The sequence below is a fragment of the Salvelinus sp. IW2-2015 genome, unplaced genomic scaffold (assembly GCF_002910315.2).
Source record: "Salvelinus sp. IW2-2015 unplaced genomic scaffold, ASM291031v2 Un_scaffold1509, whole genome shotgun sequence".
Classification (NCBI taxonomy): domain Eukaryota; kingdom Metazoa; phylum Chordata; class Actinopteri; order Salmoniformes; family Salmonidae; genus Salvelinus; species Salvelinus sp. IW2-2015.
In genome coordinates this window covers 110,499-134,037 of record NW_019942953.1, presented here as the reverse complement: position 1 = coordinate 134,037, position 23,539 = coordinate 110,499, and the positions used below count along the sequence as shown (strand labels likewise).

At 42.6% G+C, this 23,539-nt stretch overlaps 1 protein-coding gene across 1 annotated transcript; it reads left to right on the top strand.

Annotated features, from left to right (window-relative positions):
* The first annotated feature begins 1,050 nt into the window (after positions 1-1,050).
* LOC112071069 (hippocalcin-like protein 1) lies at positions 1,051-23,533 on the top strand. The gene is made up of 4 exons (XM_024138531.2): positions 1,051-1,269; positions 15,883-16,426; positions 21,211-21,316; positions 23,012-23,533. Exons 2-4 carry the CDS (start codon positions 16,049-16,051, stop codon positions 23,107-23,109), a joined length of 582 nt encoding a protein of 193 aa, XP_023994299.1. The 5' UTR covers positions 1,051-1,269; positions 15,883-16,048; the 3' UTR covers positions 23,110-23,533.
* Positions 23,534-23,539: the final 6 nt, after the last annotated feature.

The following is a 23,539-nucleotide window of genomic DNA, read 5'->3' as shown; positions in this document are numbered from 1 at the left end:
ACAAATACTATTTGAACCCAGGTATGTTCCTTAATTGTAGTGTCTTTTGTTTGTTTCGGTCCAAGGCTCTCCTCGTCAAGTCTGTGAAATCTCTCTGAGAAATACTTCCCCTCCCACTACCAGTTTGGTCTTGTCAATATGATTTGATGTGCCTTAATACAGTATGTTATGTCTAATGTTAAAGTGATTATTTTTATTACAGTATGTTATGTCTGAATGTGTTCTAATACAGTATGTTATGTCTGAATGTTTTGTTATTGCAGTATGTTGTTGATGTGTTCTATACAGTATGTTATGTCTGAATGTTTGGTTATGCAGTATGTTATGTCTGAATTGTTTAATACAGTATGTTATGTCTGAATGTGTTCTTTAATACAGTATGTTATGTCTGAATGTTTGTTATTACAAGTACAATGTTATGTCTGAATGTTTGTTATTCAGTCATGTTATGTCTGAATGTTTGTTATTACAGTATGTTAGTCTGAATGTTTGTTATTACAGTATGTTATGTCTGAATTGTTTTATACAGGTATGTTAGTCTGAATGTTTGTGTATTACAGTATGTTATGTCTGAAATGTTTATGTTATATACAGTATGTTATGTCTGAATGTCTGTAATACAGTTATGTTATGTCTGAATGTTTGTTATATACATAGTTATGTCTGAATGTCTGTTGAATACAGTATGTTATGTCTGAATGTTTGTTATTACAGTATGTTATGTCAGAATGTTAACTTATCTCTGAACTAACTGTATCCTCCAGGCAGAGTGTGTTAGCCGTCATGCCTGCTGGGAGGAGCGACCCTGTGTGTGTGTGTGTGTCTGTGTGTGTGTGTGTGTCTGTGTGTCTCTGTGCCTGTGTGAGTGTGTGTGTGTGTCTGTGTCTGTGTGTGTGTGTCTGTGTGACTGTGTGTCTCTGTGCCTGTGTGAGTGTGTGTGCGTGTGCGTGTGCGTGTGCGTGTGCGTGCTTGCGCGCGTGTGTGTGAGTGCTGGGAGGGGTAGTGACCCTGTTAAAGGAGGAGGGAGGGATTGTGGGATGTGTGGGGATCTGGTGAATGTCTCCTGCCTGCCGCAGTGAGAGAATTACCCTCACTTCTCTCTATTTCTCCCGGGAGTGACGTCGTTAGGCAGCACTTAGTGGCGGAGGAGCGGTGGTTTTGCCTGGGGGCCTCGACTATGATCAGATCAGATGAGCCCCTCTGAATCCTGTTGCACTCTGGCTTAGAGAAGACAGTGGAGAGAAGAAGAGGGAGTCAGAGTTCCATGTGGTAAGCTGACTAGATAAGCACGCTTATTCTGCGAGAGAGAAAGAGAGAGAACATTTGAAAGTCATGCGAAAACTAATGCATGTATAGCTGTTATTTGGAGTGTGTGTGTGTGTGTGTGTGTGTGTGTGTGTGTGTGTGTGTGTGTGTCCTCTCTGTCTGTCTGTGTCCTGTCTGTCTGTGTCCTGTCTGTCTGTATGTCTGTCTGTGTGTCCTGTCTGTCTGTGTGTGTGTCCTGTCTGTGTGTCTGTGTGTCCTGTCTGTCTGTCTGTCTGTCTGAGTGTTTATGTGTGTTTCTGTATTTGATATGTGACAATAGGGTATCCTCTGTCTCCATGTATTAAGAACCTGCTGCCATTAGGACTTTAGAGTTTTGCTGTTGTAATTGGCCGTTACGAATAGTTGAACTGGAGAAAGTCAAAAACCGATTCAGGGACTATCAACTGCATTCCTTTTGGGAATTACGTGTTTTGCTGTTTTTTATATATATATATGACATGGTTGGTAAGATTTCTGTTCGCTATACGGTAGTTTGAGCTGTGGACAAATTAATTTACCTGTACTAACACATTTGGAAATTAATTTACCTGTACTGACACATTTGGAAATTAATTTACCTGTACTGACACATTTGGAAATTAATTTGGAACTGACGTAGCAAAAATCATCAGTCCTGCTTTTTCACAAAATTCTGCTTTAGAACATTTGCTGCTTTGATTAAATCAGTACGTCACCTGACTTGTCTGATAGTGAAATCCTTCAATTTTATTCACGCATTAATTTAATACAAATATAATGGTGCTTCAAGCCAAGGACTTGCGTTTAAACGGACAGTGAGCTAGAAACCTAAAGCAAATTATTATAGGAAGAGGAGGAAGGGAAGCGCTACTAAGGTACACAATAGTACATGTTGGTAGACAGAAGGTGCTCTTTGGTAGACAGAAGGTGCTCTTTGGTAGACAGAAGGTGCTCTCAATAGAAACAAGGTTTAAAAAATCCGACGCGTTTCGGCGGATTTTTAAAACCTTGTTTCTATTGAACATGCCATACAAATAAAGGCATTTTAATTAATTATATGAAGAGTGCCTTGGTCCTCCTTTCTTTTTGATGGCAAATTATTATAGATTCCACACAACACACGAGAAGCCTGAAAATGCTAGAGGAATGAACTGAGCCCAGAGCTAAAGGGATAATCTCTCTCTGTGTGAAAACATTGYGGTTGATTGGATTCCCTGAAACATGCTTCACTGAGTTGGATTGTAGTTCAACGTGCCAAGATGGCCCCTCAGGCAATCTGTTATTGTGTCAACTCCTTATTGTTTCTTTAACGTTGCAAAGGGAGTCTATGATAAATACTATGAACTGTCTTGATTACTGGAGTCTAGCGGTGTCCTGAATTTATTGAGCAATTTGTGGTTAGCCCACTTTCGGAAAGGTTAGAGCTGCCCTAAACATCATGACTGTCACTGATAATGACTGAGGAACTGGCATCGTGTCCTATGATTGACAGCTTTAGAACATCACGCTCAACTGGAGGGTCTCTGTCGGTCTCTGTGTATCAACTKAAAACAGAGGTGAATTTAAAAAGGAGGGACGAGTGCAGGTAGACGTGTTACAGTAAGTCATTAGCAACATGGAGACATTCAGAACGTGTCCCTAAGATAGGGGAGAGGTACGGTGGGGAATTCCGTTTCCTAACATCGTGTTTTCACAGGAAATCTCTCTTCCTTCCCGTCCTGGGGAGCGTTCAGCAGGACACAACCTTTTGGAACGTTCAGATAAGAATATGCTATGTGGAATAAACATGCCTGACATGTATGCACATCAAAGCATCCCGTTGGCTGTTTGTGGCATTTCTATCTGCAATGTTCGATAACGTTTGGCTACTGAATGTAGACCTGTGTCCTAATAGTGTTGCTTTAAAGGTCCAATACAGCCGTTTTTATCTCAATATCAAATCCTTTCTGGGTGACAATTAAGCACCTTACTGTTATCGCTTTCAATTAAAATAGTCAAAAAGACACAAAAATAGCTTCTTAGAAAAGGGCAATTTCTCACTCAAGAATTTAGCTAGGATTGTCTGGGAGTGGTCTGAGTGGGGAGGGGGAAAACTGAAAAGTAGCTGTTATTGGCAGAGGGGTTTGGAACTTTCATTCTTATTGGTCTATTAAAGATGCACTCTAAACCCTTATTTTTTTTTTATATTTCGTTTTTTTACCCCTTTTGTCTCCCCAATTTCGTGGTATCCAATTGGTAGWTACAGTCTTGTCTCATCGCTGCAACTCCCGTACGGACTCGGGAGAGGCGAAGGTCGAGAACCGCGCGTCCTCCGAAACACAACCCAACCAAGCCGCACTGCTTCTTGACACAATGCCCACTTAACCCGGAAGCCAGCCCCACCACTGTGTCGGAGGAAACACCGTACACCTGGCAACTGTGTCAGCGTGCACTGTACCCGGCCTGTCACAGGAGTCGCTAGTGCGCGATGGGACAAGGACATCCCTGTCAGCCAAATCCTCCCCTAACCCGGACGACGCTGGGCTAATTGTGCGCCGCCCCATGGGTCTCCCGGTCGCGGGACAGAGCCTTGACCCAAACCCAGAATCTCTAGTCGCACAGCTAGCACTGCGATGCAGTGCCTTAGACCACTGCGCCACTCAGAAGGCCTACACTCTCAAACCTTTGTGTAATTTCAGTGGTTTTGAAAGTGGCCAAAAGTAGTCCATGTTTTTTTTGTGTACTACGTCACGAATCCAATTCGTGCTATATGTTACGAATTTATTGAGGTTAAGATCCTGGAGTGCATCTTTAACTAATTTTCCACCTGGTGATGTCATCACACAGGCCAGAACTCCATCCCACCAAAACAGGCTGAAATTTCAGGTAGGTCTTTTCAAACAGCTCTTACACTAAAATGACATTATCATCATTTRCCCCATTTCACAGTATTATTCCAACATCATAGTGTGGAAATATAACACAAGAAAATTACACTTTTGGCTGCACTGGGCTTTTAAGAGTGTGCAGTGTCACCTCATTTCATGTGTGGTACACCCTGGGAGAAGGCATACCCCTTTAGACAGAAACAGAAGGTGAGAGAAAGAAATGAAGGAAGTTATTTATACAAAATACTTAATGTGGTGAGACACAGGACACAGATTTTACATTTCAATCAATGTGCTACAGTGATAAAAATAGATCCTTCCTTCACACTGTGTGTGTGTGTGTGTGTGTGTGTGTGTGTGTGTGTGTGCGCGTGCGTGCGTGCGTGCGTGCGTGCGTGCGTGCGTGTATCCAGGCTGGGCATGCTCTCCAAGCCTATTGTCATCCACAATGACTTCCTTCCCTCGATGAACGGAGGCGATGGCCAAAACCCCACACCAGGAAGTGGATAGCCCTTTTGTTACCCAGCAGCCCACAGGATATTTTGGGTCTGCTCGATTTTCCACTTCCTGTTTTTCTTATTCCTTGTTGTTGTCCCACCCCCTAAATGTTTCTCATTTTGATGATTGGATGATTTATTTTTCTGAATCATTTCCAGAAGGTTTAAAATGATGGATCATACAATACTAAAGTCTCACCCTGTCCAGATAAGTCACACTCCTTTCAGACTTAGTTTTTGTCAGCCAGTTTGAATGATTAGACTAAGGCACTCCCCACCTATCTTTAATCACAACATGTATTTGTTTTAGTTACAACTCAACTCATCATTCAAACAAGGCTCCAGTGTTATGATGCTTCATTACAGATTTCCAGATAGAAACTGTGATGTGAAAAATGTTATATCAATTAGGACCCTGGATCCATCACTGACKCCTATTTGTAACGGTACTCCTCTTCGTCTGAGGAGGAGTAGGAAATATCGGACCAATGTGCTGCGTGGTAAGTGTCCATAATTAGATTTTTAATAAATCAAATGAACACAGAACAAAATAACAAAAACACGAACAAACAACCGAAACAGTTCTGTATGGTGAAACACAGACACAACCCATAGTGGGAAAACAGGCTACCTAAGTATGACTCCTCCTTTGCAGATCTGAAATTACTGCAAAGGAGGGTGCGTGTGTGCGTGCGTGCGTGCGTGTGCGCATGTGTTTGTGTATCCCAGGAAGTTAGAGATTGGTATCTTGTTTCATTATTCTTCCTTCCTGGTTATTAGATAGGAGGGAATGAGCAATAAGAGGGAATCCCCATGGAAGCCCATATTGCTGATATTAGTCTCATCCTTTCAGATCCTGAAAAGAAATGTCAAGGAATCAGTCTGGAGTCATTTAGTGTGTGTGTGTGTGCGTGCGTGCGTGCGCGTGTGCGTGCGTGCGCGTGTGCGTGCGCGGGTATCCCAGGAAGTTAGAGATTGGTATCTAGTTCTCCTTCCTTATTCTTCCTTCCTGGTTATTAGATAAGGGTAGAGCAGGCACTCAGTAAAGGAGGGAATCGGGATTAGAGGAGGGGAAGGAAGAAAGCATTGCTAAATTGAATGTAATTTCATAAAGCATTACTAATAGCGAATGTAATGTCATAAAGCATTACTAAACTAATAGTGAATGTAATGTCAGAAAGCATTATTATTAGTGATGTAAGTCATTAAAAGCATTTATGAATTGAATGCTTAATGTTAATAAAAGATTACTAATATGAATGTTAATTTCAATAAAGCATTACTAGATAGTGATGTAATGTCATAAAGCATTACTAATAGCGAATGTAATGTCATAAAGCACTATTATTAGCGAATGTAATGTCATTAAAGCATTATTATTAGTGAATGTAATGTCATAAAGCATTATTATTAGTGAATGTCATGTCATAAAGCATTATTATTAGTGAAGTAATTCATAAGCATATATATGGTGAATGTAATTCATAAAGCATTATTATTACTGAATGTCATTCATAAAAGCATTATTAATAGTGAATGGTAATGTCATTAAAGCATTAGATAGTTACTTGAATGTCAGTTATAAGCATTATTAATAGTTAATATAAAGTAACACAATTGTCAGGTTGAAGGTAAATCAGGAAGTAAATAATGTATACAACTTTTTCTGACATGAACACAATCATTGAGCTAACCCTCGGTCACTGCAGATGTGGCTAGAGCATTAAGCAATGTGACTTTAAAAGTCACAAAGTCACATCACTCAATGATTGTGTTCATGTCCATTGTGTTCATGTCCATTGTGTTCATGTCCATTAACTGCTGCCAAGGCATCAGCTACTCTTCCTGGGGTCCAGCAAAATGAAGGCAGTTATAATTTTTTTTAAACATTACAAGACATTCACAACAGATTTCACAACATATTCAGTGTGTGCCCTCAGGCCTCTACTCTACTACCACATATCCACAACACTGTGTATAGTGCGTATGTTATCATGTGTTTGTATGCATGTGTCTGTGCCTATGTTTGTGTTGCTTTACAGTCCCTGCTGTTCCATAAGGCGTATTTGTATCTGTTTTTTAAATCAAATTTCACTGCTTGCATGAGTTACTTGATGTGGAATAGAGTTCCATGTAGTCATGGCTCTATGTAGTACTCTGCGCCTCCCATAGTCTGTTCTGGACTTGGGGACTGTGAAGAGATCTCTTGTGGCATGTCTTGTGGGGTATGCATGGGTGTCCGAGCTGTGTGCCAGTAGTTCAAACAGACAGCTCGGTGCATTCAACATGTCAATACCTCTCACAAATAAAAGTAGTGATGAAGTCAATCTGTCCTCTACTCTCAGCCAGGAGAAATTGACATGCATATTATTAATGTTAGCTCTCTGTGTACATCCAAGGGCCAGCTATGCTGCCAATTGCAATTTTCCTAAGTCCCTCTTTGTGGTACCTGACCACACAACTGAACAGTAGTCGAGGTGTGACAAAACTAGAGCCTTTAGGACCTGCCTTGCTGATAGTGTTGTTAAGAATGCAGAGCAGCGCTTTATTTTGGACAGACTTCTCCCCATCCTAGCTACTGTTGTATCAATATGTTTTGACCATGACAGTTTACAATCCAGGTTACTCCAAACAGTTTAGTCTCCTCAACTTGCTCAATTACCACATTATTCATTACAAGATTTAGTTAAGGTTTAGAATTTTGTGAATGATTTGTCCCAAATGCAATGCTTTTAGTTTTTGAAATATTTAGGACTAACTTATCCCTTGCCACCCATTCTGAAACTAATTGCAGCTCTTTGTTAAGTGTTTCAGTTGCTGTGGTAGCTGGCGTAGTGTTGAGTCATCCTCATACAGAGACACACTGGCTTTACTCAGTGTGCCTCTGTGGCATGTCGTTAGTAAAGATTGCAAAAAGGTAAGGGGCCTAGACAGCTGCCCTGGGGAATTCCTGATTATACCTAGATTATGTTAGAGGCTCCATTACAGGACACCCTCTGTGTTCTATTAGACAGATAACTCTTTATCCACAGTATAGCAGGGGGTGTAAAGCCATAACACATATGTTTTTCCAGCAACAGACTATGATCGATAATGTCAAAAGCCGCACTGAAGTATAACTAAATATCCCTCACAATCTTTTTATCATCAATTTCTCTCATCCAATCATCAGAAATTTGTGTAAGTGCTCTGCTTGTTGAATGTCCTTCCCTGTACGTGTGCTGATAGTCTGAGCGGGGCTTGGGTCATTGATAAGTCATTGTGTCAACGCAGCCTTACAATGCTATGAAAGGATCCAGGATCCCAAATAATTTGGGTGGATCCCATCCTCTTTATAATTCCAGCATTGTTACCAGAAGGTATCAAAATTGTCAATAAATGTTACACCCACAGAGCTGCAATAGTCACGTAGCCAGTTATGGAGGGCTACAAGTCTGCTGAACCATTCAGTGCCACGATTTAGGGAGGGCAGATATTATGTGGCGTTTGTTGGTGTCAAGTAGTGACCCAATCAGTTCTTTAAAATCCATCTTCAGCTGTTCTGAGCTGCCTTTCATAATGCCATTCGACCCCACATGAACCATGACAGTATCAGTCCCTGACACGCAGCCTCGGGAAGCAACCTGGTGATATCCTGAACTTTTGCCCCAGGAAAACACAAAGTCTTTGCCCCAGGTTCGATGGTGAGGCATATATCTGTACCTATCACAATAGACGGAATGATCTGGCATCTGCCGTGTCTCAAAGCAGATTGAGAGGCCAGAGCCAAAGAACTCACCTGAGAAGAGGGCTGTGTGCAGGCCTCAACAGCCAAAGGGACAGAGCTCTGATCCAGAGAGCACTGGCAGCGGTGGTCCAGGCTGTGCCCAGGCAGTTTATTGACTAGGACAGGGAGAAGTAGCTGGAGGGACATCCACAGCCATGGAGGGAACAGCCAAGCCCCCGGCAGAAGACAGCAGGGGCTCAAAGCGTTTTGAAAGTCTTAAGTCCGGACGCGGGGAAGAAGGCAGAAGCGTCGAGAATAATTATTCTCCTTCTTTCTGGTTCCGACACTCATCCATTTACGCTCACCTGGAGTTGAACAATGAGCAGCCATTTTCTGGTTCAAGCTAGTATAGGGGTGCAGTGGTGGAAATTGATCATAGTCCAGGAAGTCCCCATTATGATCCACTTGGATGTTTTGACAGGAAGCATTTAAAGATGTCGCAGATCATACACTTAATAGCCTGCGGGTCCCCAGCAGATTCAAAGGAGTTTCACTGCTCAACGCCGACAGTCGAAGGGAACAAACATTTCCCGGCACCGCCTGGGACTTAGATGCTCTCTCCATGGCCGCGGACACCCCCACCAGCGCCTCGCACAACTGTGTTGTTGTCTGTCTCGCATTGAATGTGAAGAGTGAGAGAGATACGCAGGGGGGCGGGTGATGGCTGGGTCAGTTGTCAGTGGCAGGTCGCTGYCTGTTTCTTGCTGGCACGGCTGCGTCTTAGCGTTTGTTGTAGCCTCTCAGCGCTTAGTCGGGCGTGTCCCCAGTGTCTGTAGTCGTGGGGGATACAAAACATACAGTTACAGCATGTACTGGCCAACAGTTGGAGTCACACTCACACGCTGGAAGTAAAGACTTTCCTCAGTAGTTCTAAAGAGAGCGTTGAATGAGTTGAGCTCTTGGTAGCCTGGCTCGGTTGTTGGTATCCAAGTACTAAAGCTTGCGGGGTTGAAAGTGGAATGAAGAAAGTTGAGCGAGAAAAAAACGAAGATGTTTTTAAATGTGTTAAATGCAGAGTTTTGGTTAAACGGTTATAAAAAAAATGAAAAGTTTGTCAGGTAGCCAAGTTGCAACAGTGTGTTAACTTTGGTGTCCTCAATAAACCTGCACTTTCGAAAAGCACATTTCCCTGCATGGAGAAAAATACACTCAACAAAAATGTAAAACGCAACATATAAAGTGTTGGTCCCATGTTTCATGAGCTGAAATAAAAGATCCCAGACCTTTTCCATATGCACAAAAAGATTATTAGCTCAAATTGTGTGCAGAAATGTGTTTCCATCCCTGTTAGTGAGCATTTCTTCTTTGCAAGATAATCCACCTGACAGGTGTGCTATATCAAGAAGCTGATTAAGCAGCATGGTCATTACCTTATGCTGGGGACAATAAAAGGCCACTCTAAAATATGCAACACAATGCCATAGATGTCTCAAGTTTTGAGGGAGTGTACAATTGGCATGCTGACTGCAGGAATGTGCACCAGAGCTGTTGCCAGAGAATGTAATGTTAATTTCTCTACCATAAGCCGCCTCCAATGTCGTCTTAGAGAATTTGGCAGTACATGAAACCGTCCTCACAAACGGAGACCACATGTAGCCACGCCAGCCTAGGACCTCCAAATCCGGTTTCTTCACCTGCGGGATCGTCTGAGACCAGCCACCGAGACAGCTGATGAATCTGTGGGTTTGTACAACTGAAGAACTTCTCCACAAACTGTCAGAAAGCGTCTTAGGGAAGCTCATCTGCGTGTTTGTCGTCCTCACCAGGGTCTTGACCTGACTGCAGTACGGCATCGTAACTGACTTCAGTGGGCAAATACTCACCTTCAATGGACACTGGCACGCTGGAGAAGTGTGCTCTTCACGGATAAATCCCGGTTTCAATTGTACCAGGCAGATGGTAGACAGAGTGTACGGCGTCATGTGTGCAAGCGGTTTACTGATGTCAACGTTGCGAACAGAGTGCCTCATGGTGGCGGTGAGGTTATGGTATGTGCAGGCATAAGCTACAGACAATGAACACATTTAATTTTATCGATGGCAATTTGAATGCACAGAAATACCGTGAGGAGATCTTGAGGCCAATTGTCGTGCCTATAATCCGCCGCCATCACCTCGTGTTTCAGCATGATAATGCATGGCCCCATGATGCAAGGGTCTGTACACAATTCCTGGAGGCTGAAAATGTCCCAGTTCTTTCATGGTCTCCATACTCGCCAGACATGTTACCCATTGAGCATGTTTGGGATGCTCTGGATCGACATGTACGACAGCATGTTCCAGTTCCCACCAATAACCAGCAACTTCGCACAGCCAACTCTATGCGAAGGAGATGAGGCAAATGGTGGTCACTCCAGATACTGACTGGTTTTCTGATCCACGCCCCTACCTTTTTTAAAGGTGTCTGAGACCAACCGGTGCARATCTGTATTCCCAGTCATGTGAAATCCATAGATTAGGGCCTTATTTATTTATTTCAATTGTCTGATGTCCTTATATGAACTCAAGTAAAAATCTTTGAAATTGTTGCATGTTGCGTTTATATTTTTGTTCAGTGTACATGCATACATATGAAATGTATAACAGTTGATCTGTCCCAAACCAGTTAGCTTAGTCCCAGTTATATGATCTGAAGCAAGTCTTCCCAAGCCAGGGGGTGCCAAGCCAGGGGGTGCCAAGCACCTGCTAACACAATACACAGCCAAGCCAGGGGGCACCAAGCATTTGCCAACACAATACACAGTCAAGCCAGGGGGTGCCAAGCCAGGGGGTGCCAAGCACCTGCCAACACAATACACAGCCAAGCCAGGGGGTGCCAAGCCAGGGGGTGACAAGCCAGGGAGTGCCAAGCCAGGGGGTAAGGAGGGAGCACATATTGTTGCACTATATTCGCATGGCAAATAGAATGATTGATTGATTGATTGAGTGAGTGGGGAGATCAGGGCTGATCAGGGCCTAGATTTGAAAAGTTAGAACAGGGCTGTTCAATGTTGGTCTTGGAGGGCAGAATCACTTCTGGTTTTCATCCTCTCCTTCTAATAAGGGACTGATTCAGACCTAGGACACCAGACGAGTGCAATTAACTACCAGGTAGAAACAAAAAGTTTTTCAACCCTTCAGAACCGTAATTGAACAGCCCTGGCTTGGAACAAGCAGCCACAGGAGAGGGCATATTTTGGGCAGACAGGATGGATAACTGCCATAATGACAGTCATCCATAACGACAGTCATCCATAATGACAGTCATCCATAATGACAGTCACCCATAACGACAGTCATCCATAACGACATTCATCCATAATGAAGGTCATCCATAATGACAGTCATCCATAACGACAGTCATCCACAATGAAGTCATCCATAATGACAGTCATCCATAACGACAGTCATCCATAAATGACAGTCATCCATAAACGACAGTCATCCATAAATGAAGGTCATCCATAATGGACCACGTCATCCATAACAACAGTCATCCATAATGAAGGTCATCCATAATGACAGTCATCCATAACGACAGTCATCCATAATGAAGGTCATCCATAATTGACAGTCATCCATAACGAACAGTCATCCATAATGAAGGTCATCCATAATGAACAGTCATCCATAACGACAGTCATCCATAATGAAGGTCATCCATAATGACATCATTCCATAACGACAGTCATCCATAATGAAGGTCATCCATAATGACAGTCATCCATAACGACAGTCATCCATAATGAAGGTCATCCATAATGACAGTCATCAATAATAGCGTTCCACATGACAAACATTTTTGTTCTAATGCCCTGATATGAGATTTCCACAGAGAACGACTGCAGTTTAACACATTCTGGATACTCACAGTCTCTCACACACACCAAGGTTATTATAGTTTTGTGTTTATATTATACATGTATTTTGAATTCAGTTTAGTGTCCGTTAGTTTTTTAGACCTGATTTGCTATTGATTTGCTATTTTTTGTTTAGTTGAAGTTGTATACAGATATTTTTATTTTGTTTTAGTATTATTTAAGGCTCTATTCAATCCGTAGTGCTGAAGATCCGCTTTATAGCGCGATTGGCAATTAAAGGCGGAGACTGCATTCACGGTAAACACTGCATATGTAGGCTCAATCGGAAATTACCTTTATATTTTAATGCGGATCTTCCACGATACTTCGGCGACACGGATTGAATCCAGACCCTTAGTTTCAGTTTTAGGCCGCTTTCACATATCCCCTTATGATTCGGATAATGGAGCGTTTGGATGTGTGTCAAAGATCCATGAGTAGTGGGTCAAAGATCCAGGACCAGATTACCGGGTATTGTGACTCGGCAGCGCGAGTCGCGTGGAACTTTTGTGCCCGTTGTAAACAATCTCACGAACGTCATGTAGAATGTGCGTCTTGCTAATCGCACCCTGAAACTGTTTATTTTCAGCTGTTGTGAAAGCAAAACGTATTCTGTAGAATTCTCACAAACACTCCAGGAACTGAACCAGGGTAGTGAATTTCATATGTGAAAACGCCCTTAGTTTTAGTGTTAGGTTCAGAAGACATGTGTGGGACGCTAGGAGCCTTTTGTGTTGTATATTGATTTGATTCCCACCGGGGGACCAGTGTGAAAAAAAAGTTTGAAAATGTATGCACCCACTACTGTAAGTCGTTCTGAATAAGGGCGTCTGCTAAATTACTCAAATGTCAATGTAAAATGTYTATGTTTTTGGGATGTCACTTTTTGCAACAGGGGGTTAGGAATACATAAGGAGATGGGTCAGGCCATAGGTTAGCCCTTATTATGACTCTATGCAAGTCGACGTTTATTGTCACAAGTCTTGTCCTGGAGGCAGAACTGACCGATTTCCCCTTAGATAGGCCAGCTGCAAAGTTAAAACTGGCTAAATTGTAAAAAAACAACTTTTTGTTCCTAATTTAAGGTTAGGGTTAGGCATTAGGGTCAGCAGTGTGATTAAGGTTAGGTTGAAAATCAGATTCACTCTGCAGAGCTGCCACCAGAACAAGACCCATGATGAAAAACTCTGACTTGCTCATTCCACATCCCTTTTGGTTAAAAATGCATCCTTGATTGAGATACGGTTTTGCTAACCTTGAACGCTAACCTCAACAGTGATATCCCAAGTATAAAAACAGTAAAGTACACACACTAAAGGGTAAAAAAACAAACATGTTTAGACACAACTGCAAACTGGAAGGAGTAGGGCTTTCAAGGAGTTGATCTGATGTGATGTCATCGGCCTCCATCTTGCTTGAAGAACAATAGAGAAGCAATAGAGGTCAAAAGAGGAAAGAACCGTCACACAGGAAAAATAGCTATTGTGTAATACCACAATGCAGGTTTGCAGTTCATCATGTCTTCTATGGTACCTTCCATCTTCCTGCAGTTCATCATGTCTTCTATGGTACCTTCCATCCTCCTGTAGTTCATCATGTCCTCTATGGTACTGTACCTTCCATCCTCCTGTAGTTCATCATGTCCTCTATAGTACCTTCCATCGCTCCCTTAGTTCATCATGTCCTCTATGGATACCTTCCATCCTCCTGTATTCATTCATGTCCTCTATGGTACCTTCCATCCTCCTGTATTTCATCATGTCCTCTATGGTACCTTCCATCCTCCTGTAGTTCATCATGTCCTCTATGGTACTGTACCTTCCATCTCCTGTAGTTCATCATGTCCTCTATGGTACTGTACCTTCCATCCTCCTGTAGTTCATCATGTCCTCTATGGTACTGTACCTTCCATCCTCATGTAGTTCATCATGTCTTCTATGGTACCTTTCATCTTCCTGTAGTTCATCATGTCCTCTATAGTACTGTACCTTCCATCTTCCTGTAGTTCATCATGTCCTCTATGGTACCTTCCATATATTCCTGTAGTTCATCATGTCCTCTATGGTACTGTACCTTCCATCTTCCTGTATTTCATCATGTCCTCTATGGTACTGTACCTTCCATCTTCCTGTATTTCATCATGTCCTCTATGGTACTGTACCTTCCATCTTCCTGTAGTTCATCATGTCCTCTTATGGTACCTCCATCCTCCTGTAGTTCATCATGTCCTCTATGGTACTTACCTTCCATCCTCCTGTAGTTCATCATGTCCTCTATAGTACCTTCCATCCTCCTGTATTTCATCATGTCCTCTATAGACTGTACCTTCCATCCTCCTGTAGTTCATCATGTCCTCTATGGTACCTTCCATCCTCCGTAGTTCATCATGTCTTCTATAGTACTTCCATCTTCCTGTATTTCATCATGTCCTTAAGTACCTTCCATCCTCCTGTAGTCATCATGTCCTCTATAGTACCTTCCATCCTCCTGTAGTTCATCATGTCCTCTATAGTACTGTACCTTCCATCCTCCTGTAGTTCATCATGTCTCTATGGGTACCTTCCATCCTCCTGTAGTTCATCATGTCCTCTATGGTACTGTACCTTCCATCCTCCTGTATTTCATCATGTCCTTCTATGGTACTGTACCTTCCATCCTCCCTGTAGTTCATCATGTCCTCTATGGTACTGTACCTTCCATCTTCCTGTAGTTCATCATGTCCTCTATGGTACCTTCCATCCTCCTGTAGTTCATCATGTCTTCTATGGTACTGTACCTTCCATCCTCCTGTAGTTCGTCATGTCCTCTATGGTACCACGACAATGGAAAATCACACATGTATTTGGAAAACCATTTAGACATAATTGTTAAACATTCTGATGATATACATTTTTCTTTAAGGTCATTAATGATTGCTAATGAATATGCGCTGCATGTGAAGTTTTCATCTCCTAATAGACAAATTGATTGGCAAATTAGTCAGGATTTACCAGCTAATTTATGTATTGTAGGTTTTCCATCAGATGCATAAAGCGATTTATCTAAAAATGTCATTACGGACAGCTGGAGTTTCATATTTTGATCTGCTCGTTGCCTTAGTACCTTCTTGTTTGTTTCATTTGAGAATGAGTACACTGTATGTTAAAGGGATAGTTCACTCAAAACGATATTTGTAAAAGAAATAATCATTAGTCCGCTGTTAATACAATCCCCCAAAAAGTGTGCAGTATGTCAGCAGTGAAGTTTAAGATATAAATCGACTCATTTCAGATTATACCATTATTGAAGACTGCAGTTTTTCTGTTTGGTTTTCATTGATTGAGAACTAGAATGAGTAATGACTTGTGGCAGGGCTGTTGATCAATTAGACATGTATGACATTATAACTCATTCCTGCAGAGTTGGCCAGATGTTGTCATGCAGATGCTACCGCAGAGCTGGCCAGATGTTGTCATGCAGATGCTACCGCAGGGCTGGCCAGATGTTGTCATGCAGATGCTACTCAGAGCTGGCCAGATGTTGTCATGGGTTCTTTCCAAACAAACTGGATCCTAGCCTTCTAAAGGATAAAAAATATACCTAGTGTACGTACCCCTATTACCAGGTTCTCTCTGTCTGTCCTCTCTATAGGCTATCTTCCATCAACCCCCCTGCCTATTCCCCTCCAGGAAAAAGGAGTCAGTTGCAGAGTGGAGGAAAACACAAGACTGTGAAAGAAAACAAGAAAACGTCAAAAGACTCATCTTGAAGGAGGGAGAGAAACACCAACTGGGCGAGAGGAGGGGCTGCCTCAGCCATGGGCAAACAGAACAGCAAGCTACGGCCGGAGGTGTTGAATGACCTGCGTGAGAACACAGAGTTCACTGACCACGAGCTCCAGGAGTGGTACAGAGGCTTCCTAAAAGACTGCCCCACGGGCCACCTGACTGTGGATGAGTTCAAGAAGATCTATGCCAACTTCTTCCCGTACGGGGACGCCTCCAAATTTTCCGAGCACGTCTTCCGCACGTTCGACACCAACGCAGACGGGACGATAGACTTCAGGGAGTTCATCATCGCGCTGAGCGTAACGTCACGAGGCAAGCTGGAGCATAAGCTCAAGTGGGCCTTCAGCATGTACGACCTGGATGGGAACGGCTACATCAGCCGTGCGGAGATGCTGGAGATCGTACAGGTCAGTCTCAATCCCCTGTCTTCCACCGGTGTATTGTAACATCCGGTCGTGATTGGGAGTCCCATAGGGCGGCGCACAATTGGCCCAGCGTCGTCCGGGTTTGGTCTGGGGTAGGCCGTCATTGTAAATACGAATTTAAAATGAGTTATAAAATCAACACAAGGACCAATGGATGATAGAAATGAGTAAAGTTTGTGGAAGCTAATAGACTGAATCGTCAAAACACAGCATCTATCACATAGTAAGAAGACAGTGCTAATCAGTGTATCCCTCATTTATCCACCTTGAAGCTAGAATCTGCAGTTGCTACATACATTTTTGGAATTACATTGCATTCGGAAAGTACTCAGACCTCATCTGTTCCACATCTTGTTACGTTACAGCCTTATTCGAAAATTGATMAAATCATTTTTTCCCCTTCATCAATCCACACACAATACCCCATAATGACAAAGCAAAAACAAGTTTAGACATTTTGTCTAATGTATAAAAATAAAAAAAATGCAAATATCACATTTACATTAGTATTCAGACCCTTTACTCAGTACTTTACTGAAGCACCTTTGACAGCGATTACAGCCTCGAGTCTTCTTGGGTATGCTTGTCACACCTGTATTTGGGGAGTTCCTCCCATTCTTCTCTGCAGATCCTCTCAAGCTCTGTCAGGTTGGATGATGAGTGTAGCTGGATAGCTATTTTTTTAGGTCTCTCCAGAGATGTTCGATCGGTTTCAAATCCAGGCTCAAGCTGGGCCATTCAAAGACATTCACAGACTTGTCCCGAAGCCACTCCTGTGTTGTCTTGGCTGTGTGCTTAAGGTCGTTGTCCTGTTGGAAGGTGAACTAAGGATCTCTCTGTACTTTGCTCCGTTCATCTTTCCCCCGATCATGACTATCCTGAAAAACATCCCCACAGCATGATTCTTCCACCACCATGCTTCACCATAGGGATGGTGGCAAGTTTCCTTGCATAGTTCAATCTTGGTTCCATCAGACCAGAGAATGTTGTTTCTCATGGTCTGAGAGTCCTTTAGGTGCCTTTGACAAACACCAAGTGGGCTGAGGAGTGGCATCTGTCTGGCCACTAACATGAAGGCCTGATTGGTGGAGTGGTGCAGAGATGGTTTTCCTTCTGAGAGATTTTCTCATCTCCATAGAGGAACTCAGGAGCTCTGTCAGAGTAGTACCATTGGGTTCTTGGTCACCTCCTTGACCAAGGCCCTTCTCCTCCGATTGCTCAGTTTGGCTGGGCAGCCAGCTATAGGAAGAGTCTTAGTGGTTCCAATCTTCTTCTCTTTAAGGATGATGGAGGCCACTGTGTTCTTTGGGATCTTCAATGCTGCAGAAATATTTTGGCACCCTTCCCAAGATCTCTGCCTGTCTCGGAGCTCTATGGACAATTCCTTCAACCTCATGGCTTGGTTTTTGCTCTGCACTGTCAACTGTGGGACCTTATATAGACAGGGGTTTGCCTATCCAAATCATGTCCAATCAATTGAATTTACCACAGGTTGACTACAATCAAGTTGTAGAAACATCTCAAGGATGATCAATGGAAACAGAACGCACCTGAGCTCAATTTCGAGTCTCATAGCAAAGGGTCAGAATACTTATGTAAAMAAGGTATTTCTGTTTTTTGTTTGTAATAAATGTGATAAAAATTCTAAACAACATGTTTTCACTTTGTCATTATGGGGTATTGTGATGTCATTATGGGGTATTGTGATGTCATTATGGGGTATTGTGATGTCATTATGGGGTARTGTGTGTAGATTGATGAGGGAAACATTTAATACATTTTAGAATAAGGCTGTAAAGTAACAATGTGGAAAAAGTGAAGGGGTCTGAATACTTTCCGAATGAACTGTAGCTACTACGAACCTCTTAGTGTAACTGTTAAGGTGTTGGCTTGAAAGACGCTGGATCAGGGTTTGAGTCCCAGTCGGGGCTTCCCCCAGAATTCACTACATTGGTTTCAGAAGTCGGATGGCGCCCTTGAGGCCATCCAAGAGGCGTGTACACGTGAGGGAGTTGGTATAGTCAGCGTGGGGACACGCTCTCCTGAAGGAAGGGGGTAGTGTTGCAACCATAGATCCATTTCCTGTATTCTAGTGGCCTCATGGGTGATATGCTATTGTTCTTTTTCATAATTAATAAACATTTTWAAAAAAGAATCCACCGAAAATCCGGTGTTTCAATGTCAAACAGTTTTGTTATATTTCAGTCTTCTGTGATGTGTAAAAAGTGCAATATTGGGATGCAAATTCAAAAATATTTAAACTCTTTATCTGTAATGGTACAGGTGTGTTCTCTTAAGCCCATAACCATGTGTGTGAGGTGTATACATTTGTTTCAAAGTAGATTTGTTTCAAGACTACCAAGAAACACTCTGTGTGATCCTGATTTAGCCCACCACAATAAAAGGTTAAGCCAACATCAAGAGGTCATATGAAGCAAAATGCATCATACTGTGAAACTTTCTGTATTTTGAAAGTTCTATATCTTGACAACTTGATCGCTGACATGTAAAACAGTTTGGGACTGAGTCAATAGAGGACTGATGAAACAAATACCAAAATAGTTATTTTGTGGATTTTACCTTTAACTGACCCACATTTTTTACTACAACTTCTGAGCCTGTTGGAGAGGATCAGCAACGTGAGCTGTACTGTACAGTCGTGGCCAAACGTTTTGAGAATGATACAAATATTAATTTRCACAAAGTCTGCTGCCTCAGTTTGTATGATGGCAATTTGCATATACTCCAGAATGTTATGAAGAGTGATCAAATGAATTGCAATTAATTGCAAAGTCCCTCTTTTCCATGCAAATGAACTGAATCCCCAAAAAAACATTTCCACTGAATTTCAGCCCTGACACAAAAGGACCAGCGGACATAATATCAGTGATTCTCTCGTTAACACAGGTGTGAGTGTTGACGAGGACAAGGATGGAGATCACTGTCATGATGATTGAGTTTGAATAACAGACTGGAAGCTTGAAAAGGAGGGTGGTGCTTGGAATCATTGTTCTTCCTCTGTCAACCATGGTTACCTGCAAGGAAACACGTGCCGTCATCATTGCTTTGCACAAAAAGGGCTTCACAGGCAAAGATATTGCTGCCAGTAAGATTGCACCTAAATCAACCATTTATCGGATCATCAAGAACTTCAAGGAGAGCGGTTCAATTGTTGTGAAGAAGGCTTCAGGGCGCCCAAAAAAGTCCAGCAAGCGCCAGGGCCGTCTCCTAAAGTTGATTCAGCTGCGGGATCGGGGCACCACCAGTACAGAGCTCGCACAGTGAGGTGAAGACTTTTGGAGGATGGCCTGGTGTCAAGATGGGCAGCAAAGAAGCCACTTCTCTCCAGGAAAAACATCAGGGACAGACTGATATTCTGCAAAAGGTACAGGGATTGGACTGCTGAGGACTGGGGTACAGTAGTTTTCTCTGATGAATCCCCTTTCCGATTGTTTGGGGCATCCGGAAAAGATGCCCCATGTCCGGAGAAGTCAAGGTGAGCGCTACCATCAGTCCTGTGTCATGCCAACAGTAAAGTATCCTGAGACCATTCATGTGTGGGGTTGCTTCTCAGCCAAGGGAGTGGGCTCCCTCACAATTTTGCCTAAGAACACAGCCATGAATAAAGAATGGTACCAACACATCCTCCGAGAGCAACTTCTCCCAARCATCCAGGAACAGTTTGGTGAAGAACAATGCCTTTTCCAGCTTGATGGAGCACCTTGTCATAAGGCAAAAGTGATAACTAAGTGGCTCGGGGAACAAAACATCGATATTTTGGGTCCATGGCCAGGAAACTCCCCAGACCTTAATCCCATTGAGAACTTGTGGTCAATCCTCAAGAGGCGGGTGGASAAACAAAAACSCACAAATTCTGACAAACTACAAGCATTGATTATGCAAGAATGGGCTGCCATCAGTCAGGCTGAGGCCCAGAAGTTAATTGACAGCATGCCAGGGCGGATTGCAGAGGTCTTGAAAAAGAAGGGTCAACACTGCAAATATTGACTCTTTACATCAACTTCATGTAATTGTCAATAAAAGCCTTTGACACCTTATGAAATGCTTGTAATTATACTTCAGTATTCCATAGTAACATCTGACAAAAATATCTAAAGACACTGAAGCAGCAAACTTTGTGGAAATTAATATTTGTGTCAGTCTCAAAACTTTTGGCCACGACTGTAGGATTACTGATCTACAAATAGTATTCCCTGTGAAATATATATATATWTTTTTTAAATTAAGATTAGCAGAGCTACGCCTCACCCGGTTTAGGCAATCCCCCCACCAAAWACACAGGCACAACCAGACGTGGATTGATTGGACAAAGCTTGTGTCAGTTACAGAACATTTCCTAGAATCTTCTGCCTGCAGCAACAGTAGTGGATAATGCTAGAAATAATGGTAAAACCACAGTGCCTCAAAAAGCGCATCGTAAACCACGGCTCCTARTCATGAGCTTAGTTCAACTGTCGTACCCCATCAGAACCCAAAATAGAATCTTGTTTTARTACAATGTTTGTAAACGATATAAATGTAAACAAACACTGTATAGCTTATAAAACATGGTTAAAATMATAGTTTTCGGTCAGTCCTGGCATCCGTAGCTCTATGAATTTTAGGGGTTATGTGTATACATTCCTCAGCTTTTTAACAAAACAGAGGKGGGGTGGCTGCATTGTTATTGTTTCAATTAAGGATTATAGCTTTAACTCTCTACTCCTATGGTCCTCTCTCTATTCATCTATGTGCCATCTCCCTAGGCCATCTACAAAATGGTGTCCTCTGTCATGAAGATGCCAGAAGACGAGTCCACACCTGAGAAGAGGACAGACAAGATCTTCAGACAGATGACTAAACAAATGAATGGTGAGGAACCCTGCACGGGATTCGTCCCAAATGGCACCATATTCCACAAATACAGGGAATGGACCTTTCGCAATAGGGGATAGGGCCATTTGGACTATATGGGGAATAGGGAGCCATTGGACTATATGGCGGAATAGGGAGCCATTTTGGACTATATGGGGAATGGAGCCATTTGGACTATATGGGGAATAGGGAGCCATGGGACATATGGGAATAGGTAGCCATTTGGGACTATATGGGGAATAGGGAGCCATTTGGGACTATATGGGGAATAAGGAGCCATTTGGGACATATCCAACCCAGGACTTTTTAGTGCAGGCCTTCACTATTAAGGGGTTTCTTCTGTAGGGCTATTCAACTACCGGCCCATAAAGGGGTTAGGATAAAAAGAAACTTACTGCTGGTTTTATTTTCTCCCTGATAATTTGATAGTTTGATAGTTCGATCATTTGATAGCTTGATAGTCTGAAAGTTTGATAATTTGATAGTTTGGTAGCTTGATAGTCTGATAGTCTGATAGTTCGATAGTCTGATAGTTCAACAGTTTGATAGTCTGATAGTTCAACAGTTTGATAGTCAGATAGTTCAACAGTTTGATAGTCTGATAGTTCAACAGTTTGATAGTCAGATAGTTCAACAGTTTGATAGTCTGATAGTTCAACAGTTTGATAGTCTGATAGTTCAACAGTTTGATAGCAATGATTGAAAGAGAGAATCAAAACCACAAGTGTTTCTGCACATAATTTAATGGCCTGCTTTATTAGGTGAATCTCAATAGTCTAAAAGTGGATAAGTGGCGCCCTCTATCTTTATGTGAAGGCATAAGAAACATGGACTCCGACAATAGCGACCTTAACCCAACATCTAGCGACCCTGTCAAAGGGTTCGGATCTCTTGGTGTAACAGCCATGTTGGGTTGATAGTCATTGGACTGGAGTTTGAGTATGTGTGATCCCTGAGGGAATTGAACCCATGACCTTCCAACTGAGCCACACAGGTAGCCTAGTGATTAGAGCGTTGGGCCTGTAACTGAAAGTGTAAAGGTAAAAAAATATGTTGTTCAACCCCTGAGCAAGGCAGTTAACCCACTGTTCCCTGGGTGCCAAAGATGTGGATGTTGATTATGGCAGCCCCCCGTACCTCTCTGAATCAGAGGGGTTGGGTTAAATGCAGAAGATGCATTCAGTTGTACAACTGACTAGGTATCCCCCTTCTCTTTCCCCACAGGCTAAGTGATAGCTTTGAATTGAGCCACACAGGCTAAGTGATAGCTTTGAACTGAGCCACACAATAGTCCAGTTGTCTGCAGTAGTTAAAAAATATGTTTTACCTTTACTTAAGTCAGTTAAAAACAGATTCTTATTTACAATGACGGCCTAGGAACAGTGGGTTAACTGCCTCGTTCAGGGGCAGAACAACAGATTTGTACCTTGTCAACTCGGGGATTCAAACTTGCAACCTTTTGGTTTCTAGTCCAACGCTCTAACCACTAGGCTACCCTGCCGCCCCTACACTCTAACCACTAGGCTACGCTGTCGCCCCAGCAGTGCAGAAGAGGGAAATCAGTGTGTGAGAGGGAGCCACTTTAGAGACTACTGGGATGCAACCCTTTCTCTGCCTCCACCCATTAGCTCTTACTTTAACCTTTGATGAATAACGAAGTTCCTCATCCAATCACGTGGCTTATTATTGCAGGTAGACTGTCCCTGGAGGAATTCATCAAAGGTGCCAAGAGTGACCCGTCAATAGTCCGCCTGTTACAGTGTGACCCCAGCAGTGCCAATCAGTTCTGAACACACACACTACTTTTAACCCCACGGTCACATGACTATGGAGATTATATAAATATTGTAATTATCATCACTGTTGTTTTGAAGATCGTTTGATTTGTACCGTTACAGTTTCATTTCAATACATAGGAGGATAAATGTTTATAAAATGTAATCATTTTCATATTGTATTTTACTGTAAATGTAATATGTGTCCATAAGTATGTTTTAGTATTCTGATAGTGTTTGTTGTGCAACAATGACATCCAGAATGAACTGAAGTATTGCATATACAGTATCAAGCCCCTGAGAAAGGCCCAAGGCCCAATGAGAAAGAACCAAGGCCCCTGAGAAAGAAGAACCAAGGCCCCTGAGAAAGAACCAAGGCCCCTGAGAAAGAACCAAGGCCCCTGAGAAAGAACCAAGGCCCCTGAGAAAGAACCACGGCCCCTGA

Excerpts from the sequence above, each read along its gene's own strand:
- LOC112071069 (XM_024138531.2), top strand. The coding sequence starts at position 16,049 with ATGGGCAAACAGAACAGCAAGCTACGGCCGGAGGTGTTGAATGACCTG. Across the intron at positions 16,427-21,210 it reads AGATGCTGGAGATCGTACAG|GCCATCTACAAAATGGTGTC; the intron begins GTCAGTCTCAAT and ends CCATCTCCCTAG. Across the intron at positions 21,317-23,011 it reads GATGACTAAACAAATGAATG|GTAGACTGTCCCTGGAGGAA; the intron begins GTGAGGAACCCT and ends TTATTATTGCAG.